Source organism: Haliotis rufescens, unplaced genomic scaffold (genome assembly GCF_023055435.1).
Source record: "Haliotis rufescens isolate VD_foot unplaced genomic scaffold, xgHalRufe1.0.p SCAF_21, whole genome shotgun sequence".
Lineage (NCBI taxonomy): Eukaryota > Metazoa > Mollusca > Gastropoda > Lepetellida > Haliotidae > Haliotis > Haliotis rufescens.
Window position 1 is genome coordinate 996,831 of NW_025963902.1, and position 15,668 is coordinate 1,012,498.

The following is a 15,668-nucleotide window of genomic DNA, read 5'->3' on the forward strand; positions in this document are numbered from 1 at the left end:
ACAGATCTGGATTCCCCAGAGAGACTAGCATAGGATACTGGGACATACAGATCTGGATTCCCCAGAGAGACTAGCAAAGGATACTGGGACATACAGATCTGGATTCCCCAGAGAGACTAGCATAGGACACTGAGACATACAGATCTGGATTCCCCAGAGAGACTAGCATAGGACACCGAGACATACAGATCTGGATTCCCCAGAGAGACTAGCATAGGACACTGGGACATACAGATCTGGATTCCCCAGAGAGACTAGCATAGGACACTGGGACATACAGATCTGGATTCCCCAGAGAGACTAGCATAGGATACTGGGGCATACAGATCTGGATTCCCCATAGAGACTAGGATAGACAGACAAGCATGAGGTACTGAGGACCTAGACTGCACTGGAATCGCCAGACAGACAAGCATGAGGCATTGGGGACCTAGGCTGCACTGGAATCCCCAGACAGACAAGCATGAGGTACTGGGGACCTAGACTGCACTGGAATCCCCAAACAGACAAGCATGAGGTACTTGGGACCTAGACTGCACTGGAATCCCCAGACAGACAAGCATGAGGTACTGGGGACCTAGACTGCACTGGAATCCCCAAACAGACAAGCATGAGGTACTTGGGACCTAGACTGCACTGGAATCCCCAGACAGACAAGCACGAGGCATTGGGAACCTAGGCTGCACTGGAATCCCCAGACAGACAAGCATGATGTACTGGGGACCTAGACTGCACTGGAATCCCCAGACAGACAAGCATGATGTACTGGGGACCTAGACTGCACTGGAATCCCCAGACAGACAAGCATGAGGTACTGGGGACCTAGACTGCTCTGGAAACCCAAGAGAGACAAGCATGTGGTTCTATTCTGCCCTGGCAACCAATGTGGACTCTCCATGTGATGTCAGGTTCAAGAACGACCCATCTGAGTGTTCCTCAGCGCCACTCCTCACCTTCCGCAGCTCCAACTCTGCCATCTGTTCCTTGTGGGAGTACAGACGGTTCTCTCGCTTAATGTTGGTCTCCTTTGTCTCAGACTTCATGGCACTGTAACCATGGAAACATCACAAAAAATAACATCAACCCATGAATTATGTCCACTCAAATATTTCCGTTGTCAGAAAAACATATGAGACAAGATTTTAATTTGAAAACATTTCAAATTACACATTCCAAATTAGGTCATAATATTTTTCTCAATCATGAACATTGGGAAACAAATGTAAAAACACATCTCTTGCACTTGTGCATGTACTTGAAAAAGATTCTTTAAAGCAGCGTGGATTATAAGCACCTCTGCAACGTGTTTGTTTGTTTGTTGTTTAACGCCGTACTCAGCAATATTCCAGCTATACGACAGCAGTGGGATTTTATACATAAAAGACCTGAGAGTTTAACAATACAATACAAGTCTGAGTACACACAATTCTTTCATATTAACTAAATTTGAGTAGTATACTAACTGACTGATTGATGCTGTCCTGTACATACCTCTCAATGATGGAGTTGTCGTACAGCTGACCGTCAGGAGTGAGGAAGATCTTGAATTCGGTCTGAGTGACCTGCGTTAGATCCGAATTCCCAAGAATCTCAAGGACGTAACGCAGCAGCGGTGGCAAGATGGCAGCCGGCTCCACAAATGCCAGTGTGCTCACCGTATTGCACACGCTCTGTGGAGATGACACCATATTATATGATAAATTGTTCAAAGTGTGGAATTACTCTTCCAGTGCTGCGTAATTGTTCAACGTCAGTTGCTTTCACTCATCTTAAAAACCTCACTTCTGAGGTGGGTCTCCTGGGTGTTTTTAAATGCTGCACTCAGCAATATTCAAGCTGTATAACAGTAACATGTGAACACATACGTCTGGACCAGACAAACCAGTGGTTGATATTATGAGCATCACCCCACAACAATTAACCAGGCTAGATTACCGATCCATTTAGTTGCCTCTTGTGACAAACATACAACACCATATTATGAGGAATTCTGGACATAACATTAATGATTCACAAGAGGTGTGAGGTGAAATGGGGTTTAACGTCGCGTCCAAGATAATTGCACTTATATAGCGACGTGCATGAACGTGTGTGTGTTTGTGTGGCTGCTTGTACTAGTCCGGACCGATGCCTATTTATAGTGCTAGCTCACTGAGTTACCATGCCGCAGTTTAACATGAATATCCCACTCAGACACAGTATACTGACTCCAAGCCGACCAGTCCTTGTTTAAGCCCCTTATGCCGAGCGCCAGACAGGGTAACAACAAGTACCATCTTTTAACGTCTTTGGTATGACGCGGCCGGGGATCGAACCCCGAACCTTCCGCTCTCCGGGCGGACGCTCTACCACTAGACCACAGAGGCGGTCTGTCGTTCAATGATCATTCACAGATACGTTAAAGAAGAAGAAGTGAGCGAGCATGGTTTCACGCTGCTGTCACCAATATTCCAGCCATATCACAGCAGGGGACACCTGAAATAGGCTTCACACATTGTGCCCATGTGGAGAATCGTGTGTGTTTTTGCATGATGAGCGAACACTTAAACCACAAGGCTACGCCACCGCCTCACTTATGAAGAAGGCTTGTTACATAAATGACCCTACTCTGACAATCCTACCTCCGAGGGATTATCGTTGGTTTGGACCAGGTTGAGACAATCCTTGATGTGGCAGCGGACGAAGTTGGCTGCGTCAACATTCAGCTTTCTGAGAATATCCACCCACGCGCAGGAATTGGCATGTGCTGAAAAAAAACACGAAAATCAAACCTAGTCTTACAACCTTGCTAAATGTTTGTCCACAATTCGTGGTAAATCTGTTGCCATACATGTCATTTTCTTTACACATGACGAAGGGAAAAACATGACGTCTAATTCATCCAGACTGGTCAGTGTATGAAACAAAGCTTACACATCAGTCTGGAAAGACCCTAAATCGTGACACTGGGTTCGAGTTTAGAACAAGGACTGGTGCATGGGATCCAGTCTGTCCTAGATCCCCACACTGGGTCCCAGTTGAATAACACTGAAAGTATTTTACCTATGTAAGGATGATGGGCTGTCAGTAGCGTTGCCAAGGCAATAGACTCCGCCTCCTTAACATCAGCTTTCTGCACTGAGCAGATGGTGATTAGAGCATCTGAGAGGATTCTGGGAGTGAGGATGACAGCGCTGTCTCCTGCGCCCTCACGGTTGTCGTCTTCCGCCATCTGGAAGTTCTGGAAGTCAGACAGCTGGAAGAGAAGAAGATATCACATCACGGAATAAATCGTCACATCACAGACTAAATCATCACAACACGGAATAAATCATCACAACACGGAATAAATCATCACATCACAGACTAAATCATCACAACACGGAATAAATCATCACGACCCTCACAAGTAGTTACAGACTGTCAGGGCCAGTATCACAGAAAAAAGCACAATTCCACAGAGAATATGAAAACAAAAATCACTTAAAAATAATGTCATTTCTTTTTCACAACCCAACATTGTAAATATTGTGTCAGGGGTTTGTCTTGGAATCAACACTAAGAGCACATGGCAGGCATATTAAAAATAATAATCTTATTTTCCTCAATTCAAAATTGCATTAAATGCAATAATCTAAAAACATCAATTGGGAAAGTTTTAGTTTCAATGTTGGATGCTTTCCGGACATTAGCTGTATACTTAGCCAGACATAGCTGTCTGAGCAGGAGTGGAAGGGAGGAAGAGAGGGAGGGAGGGAGAAAGGGGAAGGTAGGAGGGAGGGAAGGTGGGAGAAAGTGATGGAGGGAGGTGGCAGAGTGAAGAGAGGGGAAGAGGGAAAGAAGATGGAAGGGAGAGAGAAAGAGGAAGGTGGGAGAGAGGGTGGCAGAGAGAGAGGGAGGGCGGAAGGGAGAAAGAAAGGGGAAGGTGGGAAGGTGGGAGAGAGGGTCGGAGGGTGGCAGAGAGTGGGTGTGGGAAAGTGGGAGGGAAGGAAGGACGTGGAGGGTGGTAGAGAACATGGGAGAGAGGTTGTGAGCAAAGGAGGGAAAGAGGGAGGGAGGGTAGAAGAGAGGATGGGTAGAGAGGTGAGAGGGTGGGAGGGAGGGAGGAGAGAGAGAGGGGGGTGAGAGGGTGAGAGGAGAGAGAGAGGGGGAGAGAGAGAGAGGGTGGGAGGGAAGGACAACAAGCATACGATGCTGGCAGTATTATACCTTCTGTGCATGAAGTAGAGTGTTGAACTCCCTGATGAGACAGAGCGATACCTGGGCCCCGCCCAGCAGGGAGAGCAGCCGATTGGTGGAGCTGATCGCGTGTTTCCTGACTGTCCATGCCTTGCGCGTCAAACAGTAGATCACCAGCTTGTAGTACGGGCTACACATGGGGAGAGAGGGAGTCAGTCAATGATGCTGGCAATAACATCTTGGCAGCAAGTATGGTGATAAGGTAACCCGGTTTACGGCAGACAGAATTTACTACTGACCAAGTTTAAAAAAAAGGAAGGTGTCCTTGAGGTTTGCTGGCAAAGTATTTGATTCTCAGGTCCTAAATCTCCATAAGTATACGACTTAGGCAAGAACACCTTGACTTTCACGCTTAATTTCAAGACCTGTCGGATCACTCTCATTACAAGATTATGGTATTGGGGACACATTCCTGATATTAACACATTCATCCTCACTGTTGACATATACTACCTTGCCACAGTCTCAGTCATTTTCTGGGGGAAGTCCAGGATGAGCCTCTCGGCCAGCGTCACAAGGTTCTGCAGAGCTGGAATGGAAGGAGACCATAGTGATGCATGGTTTTGTCACAACCTGCTAAGAGCCTGATATTCAACTCAAGTCTGCAGCAAATGTCAGGAAAACTTCCCAAATGGAAATATCAAAATTCCCTGTTAGTGTTAATATTGTTATAACCAATGTGAGGTTTGATCACGGTGACTTGTATTTCATTGTGAGTGAGTGAGTTGGGTTTAACGCCGCTTTTAACACTATTCCGGTTATATCACGGTGTGTCAGCTTAATGTGGGAGGAAAGCCCAAAGTGATGCAGGTCTCAGACGTTTACCACTTCGGTGAAACCCACAAGCATGGGTATAGTGCTGACAAACCTAGAAACATAATAATGGTGAACCGGGATTCGAACCCACAATCATAGGTTTCTGGCGTGCCTAAGGGACGCAACTCTGAACAGTGAATAGCAGTGCCTTAGACGACTGGATCACCCACTGGCAACTGACTTGTATTTCAATGGTAAAATGACCAATAAAGAGGAAGTGCTTTAATTTTACATTATGTTAGATTGAATACATTGTAAAGAACCTAACAACTCTAAACAAAAATCTACATTTTTCCCAAACTGCCTGCCAAGGGCACTAGTTTTAAATTTTAGATAATCTTGTGATAATACAACACTTTATTGACCTCCTGGCAAACAACGGAGATTATATAATTGTCATTCATTGTCCTCAAGAACCTTTTCAATTTATTCTCATTAAATGTCTTTCATAATCTCGACTGTTGGGACCACTCTTTCAAAACAAGGAATTTACTACTGTTAGCAGAGGTGAAGAAAGTATGTTACACAGGTTCTCAATGTATTGTAACACTAGGACATTCAACTTAAGTAAACTTTAGATTGTATAATGTTTAACTTTAATATATTTATCAAACATATTTTGTTTCTGAAGACTTACTTGATGTTTGTTTGTTTGTTTGTTTGTTTGTTTAACGCTGCACTCAGCAATATTCCAGCTACATGACGGCAGTCTGTAAATAATTGAGTCTGGACCAGACAATCCATGCAATTGGGATACGATGACATGCATCAAACAAGTCATTGAGCCTGACCACCTGATCCCGCTAGTCATCTCTTACAATAAGCCTGAGAGTCACCATTTACGGCAAGCATGGGTTGCTGAAGTCCTATTCCACCCCGGATCTTCATGGGTCATCCTTACTTTCATCTGTGGCGGCCGACAGAAACTTCTCGTTCACCAGCAGCTGTTTCTTGTTGTCCAGAACTGTCGTCCAAAATGTGCCAAGTTTACTTTCTGTAACAGTTGTAAGAATCATACAGAACGTGAAAAAAAATTACTTTTGGAGTGAGTAGGTGAATCAAACTGATTGCTTATTTGTTCGTTTGTTGTTTAACACTGCACTCAGCATTATTCCAGCTACATGACAGCAGCCTGTAAATAAATTGAATCTAAACCAGACTATCCCGTGATTGACATGATGATTATGAGGAATGTTCCACACTTCCAGGGGACGATGCCAGGCAATCCATCAAGTCACAGAGCCTGACCACCCATCCAGTAAAGGTTGGTGGGGACAAGCATGGGTTGCTAGGGACAATGTTCCACACTGCCAGGGGACGATGACAGGCAATCTATCAAGTCACAGAGCCTGACCACCCATCCAGTAAGGGTTGGTGGGGACAAGCATGGGTTGCTAGGGACAAGCATGGGTTGCTAGGGACAAGCATGGGTTGGTGGGGACAAGCATGGGTTGATGGGGACCAGCAGTGGTTACTCGGGACAAGCATGGGTTCTAGGGACAAGCATGGGTTCTAGGGACAAGCATGGGTTGATGGGGACAAGCATGGGTTGCTAGGGTTAGGCAGGGGTTGTTGGGGACAAGCATGGGTTGCTGGGGACAGGCATGGGTTGGTGGGGACAAGCATGGGTTGCTAGGGACAAGCATGGGTTGCTGGGGACAAGCATGGGTTGATGGGGACCAGCAGTGGTTACTCGGGACAAGCATGGGTTCTAGGGACAAGCATGGGTTCTAGGGACAAGCATGGGTTGATGGGGACAAGCATGGGTTGCTAGGGTTAGGCAGGGGTTGTTGGGGACAAGCATGGGTTGCTAGGGACAAGCATTGGTTGCTAGGGTTAGGCAGGGGTTGTTGGGGACAAGCATGGGTTGCTGGGGACAGGCATGGGTTGGTGGGGACAAGCATGGGTTGCTAGGGACAAGCATGGGTTGCTAGGGTTAGGCAGGGGTTGTTGGGGACAAGCATGGGTTGCTGGGGACAGGCATGGGTTGGTGGGGACAAGCATGGGTTGCTAGGGACAAGCAGGGGTTGGTGGGGACAAGCATGGGTTGGTGGGGACAAGCATGGGTTGCTAGGGACAAGCATGGGTTGCTAGGGACAAGCATGGGTTGCTAGGGACAAGCATGGGTTGATGGGGACAAGCATGGGTTGATGGGGACAAGCATGGGTTGCTAGGGACAAGCATGGGTTGCTAGGGTTAGGCAGGGGTTGTAGGGGACAAGCATGGGTTGCTGGGGACAGGCATGGGTTTGTGGGGACAAGCATGGGTTGCTAGGGACAAGCATGGGTTGCTAGGGACAGGCATAGGTTGCTTGGGACAAGCAGGGGTTACTGGGGACAAGCATGGGTTTCTGGGGACCAACTGTAACCTGGAATTTCCACAGGGAAATGATACTCTGATCAGTACTGTGTGAGGATATGCAAACATTCAGATCACCCATCAATGTACTATTGAGATGTGGCCATTTTGACCAGCTGATCCCCAAGCATGGGTGAGTGAGTTGGAGGAGGTGCAGCGAACAGCTTTAACAGTGAGAGGAAACATGTTCTCACCTGACTCAATATCGACCAATGAGAGACGGACTAGAAGACAGGCTGCGGAGACAGCCTCGGTGACGATCTGTGACTGGGTTGGCTGCTTGTGGGCCTTGTCCAATGTCTGGATGAGGATCGGGACCACTTCACTTGCTTTCTGCAGAGTATCACCTGCACAACACAGAGTGTATTTCTATGTCAGGTACACATTACTATGAACAGGGTCAAAATCAAACTTGTTGCCACAGAAACAGAAAAAAATATCAATTCAAAACATCCCTAAATAGAAAAACACACCATTTGACAACCTGGCCTTTGTCAGTGCAAAGTTTCACTATGAAACACTATGAACAGGGTCAAAGTATATTTCTAAATAGGAAAAGGCACCACTTCAGCCATTGATTAATACATGTACTAAGTTTGGATGAAAAATGTTGAATAGTCTTTTAGTTCTGCTCCGGAAACGACACCTACCTCTGTTTCAGTAACAAGTCTAACTTGTTTCTATGGAAACAGGGAAATATCAAATTTTGAAAAATTCCTTAATAGCAAAAGGCACCACTTCAGTCCTTGCTTAATATATGTACCAGGTTTGGATGAAAAGTCTTTCACAGGTTTACCGTGGAAGGAAGCATTCATACAGCAGTGGTGGATCACCATGACGACCACCAGCACTTACTGTGGAAGGATGCATTCATACAGCAGTGATGGATCACCATGACGACCACCAGCACTTACCGTGGAAGGATGCATTCATACAGCAGTGGTGGATCACCATGACGACCACCAGCACTTACCGTGGAAGGATGCATTCATACAGCAGTGATGGATCACCATGACGACCACCAGCACTTACCGTGGAAGGATGCATTCATACAGCAGTGGTGGATCACCATGACGACCACCAGCACTTACCGTGGAAGGATGCATTCATACAGCAGTGGTGGATCACCATGACGACCACCAGCACTTACCGTGGAAGGATGCATTCATACAGCAGTGATGGATCACCATGACGACCACCAGCACTTACCGTGGAAGGATGCATTCATACAGCAGTGATGGATCACCATGACGACCACCAGCACTTACCGTGGAAGGATGCATTCATACAGCAGTGATGGATCACCATGACGACCACCAGCACTTACCGTGGAAGGAAGCATTCATACAGCAGTGGTGGATCACCATGACGACCACCAGCACTTACCGTGGAAGGAAGCATTCATACAGCAGTGGTGGATCACCATGACGACCACCAGCACTTACCGTGGAAGGATGCATTCATACAGCAGTGGTGGATCACCATGACGACCACCAGCACTTACCGTGGAAGGATGCATTCATACAGCAGTGGTGGATCACCATGACGACCACCAGCACTTACCGTGGAAGGATGCATTCATACAGCAGTGGTGGATCACCATGACGACCACCAGCACTTACCGTGGAAGGATGCATTCATACAGCAGTGGTGGATCACCATGACGACCACCAGCACTTACCGTGGAAGGATGCATTCATACAGCAGTGGTGGATCACCATGACGACCACCAGCACTTACCGTGGAAGGATGCATTCATACAGCAGTGGTGGATCACCATGACGACCACCAGCACTTACCGTGGAAGGAAGCATTCATACAGCAGTGGTGGATCACCATGACGACCACCAGCACTTACCGTGGAAGGATGCATTCATACAGCAGTGGTGGATCACCATGACGACCACCAGCACTTACCGTGGAAGGATGCATTCATACAGCAGTGGTGGATCACCATGACGACCACCAGCACTTACCGTGGAAGGATGCATTCATACAGCAGTGATGGATCACCATGACGACCACCAGCACTTACCGTGGAAGGATGCATTCATACAGCAGTGGTGGATCACCATGACGACCACCAGCACTTACCGTGGAAGGATGCATTCATACAGCAGTGGTGGATCACCATGACGACCACCAGCACTTACCGTGGAAGGAAGCATTCATACAGCAGTGATGGATCACCATGACGGCCACCAGCACTTACCGTGGAAGGATGCATTCATACAGCAGTGATGGATCACCATGACGACCACCAGCACTTACCGTGGAAGGATGCATTCATACAGCAGTGGTGGATCACCATGACGACCACCAGCACTTACCGTGGAAGGATGCATTCATACAGCAGTGATGGATCACCATGACGACCACCAGCACTTACCGTGGAAGGATGCATTCATACAGCAGTGGTGGATCACCATGACGACCACCAGCACTTACCGTGGAAGGATGCATTCATACAGCAGTGGTGGATCACCATGACGACCACCAGCACTTACCGTGGAAGGATGCATTCATACAGCAGTGATGGATCACCATGACGACCACCAGCACTTACCGTGGAAGGATGCATTCATACAGCAGTGATGGATCACCATGACGGCCACCAGCACTTACCGTGGAAGGATGCATTCATACAGCAGTGATGGATCACCATGACGACCACCAGCACTTACCGTGGAAGGATGCATTCATACAGCAGTGATGGATCACCATGACGACCACCAGCACTTACCGTGGAAGGATGCATTCATACAGCAGTGATGGATCACCATGACGACCACCAGCACTTACCGTGGAAGGATGCATTCATACAGCAGTGGTGGATCACCATGACGACCACCAGCACTTACCGTGGAAGGATGCATTCATACAGCAGTGGTGGATCACCATGACGACCACCAGCACTTACCGTGGAAGGATGCATTCATACAGCAGTGATGGATCACCATGACGACCACCAGCACTTACCGTGGAAGGATGCATTCATACAGCAGTGGTGGATCACCATGACGACCACCAGCACTTACCGTGGAAGGATGCATTCATACAGCAGTGATGGATCACCATGACGACCACCAGCACTTACCGTGGAAGGATGCATTCATACAGCAGTGATGGATCACCATGACGACCACCAGCACTTACCGTGGAAGGATGCATTCATACAGCAGTGGTGGATCACCATGACGGCCACCAGCACTTACCGTGGAAGGATGCATTCATACAGCAGTGGTGGATCACCATGACGACCACCAGCACTTACCGTGGAAGGATGCATTCATACAGCAGTGATGGATCACCATGACGGCCACCAGCACTTACCGTGGAAGGATGCATTCATACAGCAGTGATGGATCACCATGACGACCACCAGCACTTACCGTGGAAGGATGCATTCATACAGCAGTGGTGGATCACCATGACGACCACCAGCACTTACCGTGGAAGGATGCATTCATACAGCAGTGGTGGATCACCATGACGACCACCAGCACTTACCGTGGAAGGATGCATTCATACAGCAGTGATGGATCACCATGACGACCACCAGCACTTACCGTGGAAGGATGCATTCATACAGCAGTGGTGGATCACCATGACGACCACCAGCACTTACCGTGGAAGGATGCATTCATACAGCAGTGATGGATCACCATGACGACCACCAGCACTTACCGTGGAAGGATGCATTCATACAGCAGTGATGGATCACCATGACGACCACCAGCACTTACCGTGGAAGGATGCATTCATACAGCAGTGGTGGATCACCATGACGACCACCAGCACTTACCGTGGAAGGATGCATTCATACAGCAGTGATGGATCACCATGACGACCACCAGCACTTACCGTGGAAGGATGCATTCATACAGCAGTGATGGATCACCATGACGACCACCAGCACTTACCGTGGAAGGATGCATTCATACAGCAGTGATGGATCACCATGACGACCACCAGCACTTACCGTGGAAGGATGCATTCATACAGCAGTGGTGGATCACCATGACGGCCACCAGCACTTACCGTGGAAGGATGCATTCATACAGCAGTGGTGGATCACCATGACGACCACCAGCACTTACCGTGGAAGGATGCATTCATACAGCAGTGATGGATCACCATGACGGCCACCAGCACTTACCGTGGAAGGATGCATTCATACAGCAGTGGTGGATCACCATGACGACCACCAGCACTTACCGTGGAAGGATGCATTCATACAGCAGTGGTGGATCACCATGACGACCACCAGCACTTACCGTGGAAGGAAGCATTCATACAGCAGTGGTGGATCACCATGACGGCCACCAGCACTTACCGTGGAAGGATGCATTCATACAGCAGTGATGGATCACCATGACGACCACCAGCACTTACCGTGGAAGGATGCATTCATACAGCAGTGGTGGATCACCATGACGACCACCAGCACTTACCGTGGAAGGATGCATTCATACAGCAGTGATGGATCACCATGACGACCACCAGCACTTACCGTGGAAGGATGCATTCATACAGCAGTGGTGGATCACCATGACGACCACCAGCACTTACCGTGGAAGGATGCATTCATACAGCAGTGGTGGATCACCATGACGACCACCAGCACTTACCGTGGAAGGATGCATTCATACAGCAGTGATGGATCACCATGACGACCACCAGCACTTACCGTGGAAGGATGCATTCATACAGCAGTGGTGGATCACCATGACGACCACCAGCACTTACCGTGGAAGGATGCATTCATACAGCAGTGATGGATCACCATGACGACCACCAGCACTTACCGTGGAAGGATGCATTCATACAGCAGTGGTGGATCACCATGACGACCACCAGCACTTACCGTGGAAGGATGCATTCATACAGCAGTGGTGGATCACCATGACGGCCACCAGCACTTACCGTGGAAGGATGCATTCATACAGCAGTGGTGGATCACCATGACGACCACCAGCACTTACCGTGGAAGGATGCATTCATACAGCAGTGATGGATCACCATGACGGCCACCAGCACTTACCGTGGAAGGATGCATTCATACAGCAGTGGTGGATCACCATGACGACCACCAGCACTTACCGTGGAAGGATGCATTCATACAGCAGTGGTGGATCACCATGACGACCACCAGCACTTACCGTGGAAGGAAGCATTCATACAGCAGTGATGGATCACCATGACGGCCACCAGCACTTACCGTGGAAGGATGCATTCATACAGCAGTGATGGATCACCATGACGACCACCAGCACTTACCGTGGAAGGATGCATTCATACAGCAGTGGTGGATCACCATGACGACCACCAGCACTTACCGTGGAAGGATGCATTCATACAGCAGTGATGGATCACCATGACGACCACCAGCACTTACCGTGGAAGGATGCATTCATACAGCAGTGGTGGATCACCATGACGACCACCAGCACTTACCGTGGAAGGATGCATTCATACAGCAGTGGTGGATCACCATGACGACCACCAGCACTTACCGTGGAAGGATGCATTCATACAGCAGTGATGGATCACCATGACGACCACCAGCACTTACCGTGGAAGGATGCATTCATACAGCAGTGGTGGATCACCATGACGACCACCAGCACTTACCGTGGAAGGATGCATTCATACAGCAGTGGTGGATCACCATGACGACCACCAGCACTTACCGTGGAAGGATGCATTCATACAGCAGTGATGGATCACCATGACGACCACCAGCACTTACCGTGGAAGGATGCATTCATACAGCAGTGGTGGATCACCATGACGACCACCAGCACTTACCGTGGAAGGATGCATTCATACAGCAGTGGTGGATCACCATGACGACCACCAGCACTTACCGTGGAAGGATGCATTCATACAGCAGTGATGGATCACCATGACGACCACCAGCACTTACCGTGGAAGGATGCATTCATACAGCAGTGGTGGATCACCATGACGACCACCAGCACTTACCGTGGAAGGATGCATTCATACAGCAGTGGTGGATCACCATGACGACCACCAGCACTTACCGTGGAAGGATGCATTCATACAGCAGTGGTGGATCACCATGACGACCACCAGCACTTACCGTGGAAGGATGCATTCATACAGCAGTGGTGGATCACCATGACGACCACCAGCACTTACCGTGGAAGGAAGCATTCATACAGCAGTGATGGATCACCATGACGGCCACCAGCACTTACCGTGGAAGGATGCATTCATACAGCAGTGATGGATCACCATGACGACCACCAGCACTTACCGTGGAAGGATGCATTCATACAGCAGTGGTGGATCACCATGACGACCACCAGCACTTACCGTGGAAGGATGCATTCATACAGCAGTGATGGATCACCATGACGACCACCAGCACTTACCGTGGAAGGATGCATTCATACAGCAGTGGTGGATCACCATGACGACCACCAGCACTTACCGTGGAAGGATGCATTCATACAGCAGTGGTGGATCACCATGACGACCACCAGCACTTACCGTGGAAGGATGCATTCATACAGCAGTGATGGATCACCATGACGACCACCAGCACTTACCGTGGAAGGATGCATTCATACAGCAGTGATGGATCACCATGACGGCCACCAGCACTTACCGTGGAAGGATGCATTCATACAGCAGTGATGGATCACCATGACGACCACCAGCACTTACCGTGGAAGGATGCATTCATACAGCAGTGATGGATCACCATGACGACCACCAGCACTTACCGTGGAAGGATGCATTCATACAGCAGTGATGGATCACCATGACGACCACCAGCACTTACCGTGGAAGGATGCATTCATACAGCAGTGGTGGATCACCATGACGACCACCAGCACTTACCGTGGAAGGATGCATTCATACAGCAGTGGTGGATCACCATGACGACCACCAGCACTTACCGTGGAAGGATGCATTCATACAGCAGTGATGGATCACCATGACGACCACCAGCACTTACCGTGGAAGGATGCATTCATACAGCAGTGGTGGATCACCATGACGACCACCAGCACTTACCGTGGAAGGATGCATTCATACAGCAGTGATGGATCACCATGACGACCACCAGCACTTACCGTGGAAGGATGCATTCATACAGCAGTGATGGATCACCATGACGACCACCAGCACTTACCGTGGAAGGATGCATTCATACAGCAGTGGTGGATCACCATGACGGCCACCAGCACTTACCGTGGAAGGATGCATTCATACAGCAGTGGTGGATCACCATGACGACCACCAGCACTTACCGTGGAAGGATGCATTCATACAGCAGTGATGGATCACCATGACGGCCACCAGCACTTACCGTGGAAGGATGCATTCATACAGCAGTGATGGATCACCATGACGACCACCAGCACTTACCGTGGAAGGATGCATTCATACAGCAGTGGTGGATCACCATGACGACCACCAGCACTTACCGTGGAAGGATGCATTCATACAGCAGTGGTGGATCACCATGACGACCACCAGCACTTACCGTGGAAGGATGCATTCATACAGCAGTGATGGATCACCATGACGACCACCAGCACTTACCGTGGAAGGATGCATTCATACAGCAGTGGTGGATCACCATGACGACCACCAGCACTTACCGTGGAAGGATGCATTCATACAGCAGTGATGGATCACCATGACGACCACCAGCACTTACCGTGGAAGGATGCATTCATACAGCAGTGGTGGATCACCATGACGGCCACCAGCACTTACCGTGGAAGGATGCATTCATACAGCAGTGGTGGATCACCATGACGGCCACCAGCACTTACCGTGGAAGGATGCATTCATACAGCAGTGATGGATCACCATGACGGCCACCAGCACTTACCGTGGAAGGATGCATTCATACAGCAGTGGTGGATCACCATGACGACCACCAGCACTTACCGTGGAAGGATGCATTCATACAGCAGTGGTGGATCACCATGACGACCACCAGCACTTACCGTGGAAGGATGCATTCATACAGCAGTGATGGATCACCATGACGACCACCAGCACTTACCGTGGAAGGATGCATTCATACAGCAGTGGTGGATCACCATGACGACCACCAGCACTTACCGTGGAAGGATGCATTCATACAGCAGTGATGGATCACCATGACGACCACCAGCACTTACCGTGGAAGGATGCATTCATACAGCAGTGATGGATCACCATGACGACCACCAGCACTTACCGTGGAAGGATGCATTCATACAGCAGTGGTGGATCACCATGACGGC

The 15,668-nt window shown here is 49.0% G+C and overlaps 1 protein-coding gene across 1 annotated transcript in view; it reads right to left on the bottom strand.

Moving 5' to 3' along the window:
• Positions 1-15,668, bottom strand: part of LOC124141655 (eIF-2-alpha kinase activator GCN1-like) — a 79,459-nt gene that overhangs the window by 41,500 nt on the left and 22,291 nt on the right. Inside the window, exons 13-20 of the mRNA XM_048401066.1 lie at positions 7,587-7,739; positions 5,936-6,028; positions 4,672-4,747; positions 4,189-4,348; positions 3,043-3,235; positions 2,622-2,746; positions 1,492-1,670; positions 954-1,047 (exon numbers count right to left, since the gene is read on the bottom strand). Of these exons, the coding sequence (XP_048257023.1) occupies positions 954-1,047; positions 1,492-1,670; positions 2,622-2,746; positions 3,043-3,235; positions 4,189-4,348; positions 4,672-4,747; positions 5,936-6,028; positions 7,587-7,739 (1,073 nt within the window). The remainder of the gene's footprint in view (positions 1-953; positions 1,048-1,491; positions 1,671-2,621; positions 2,747-3,042; positions 3,236-4,188; positions 4,349-4,671; positions 4,748-5,935; positions 6,029-7,586; positions 7,740-15,668) is intronic.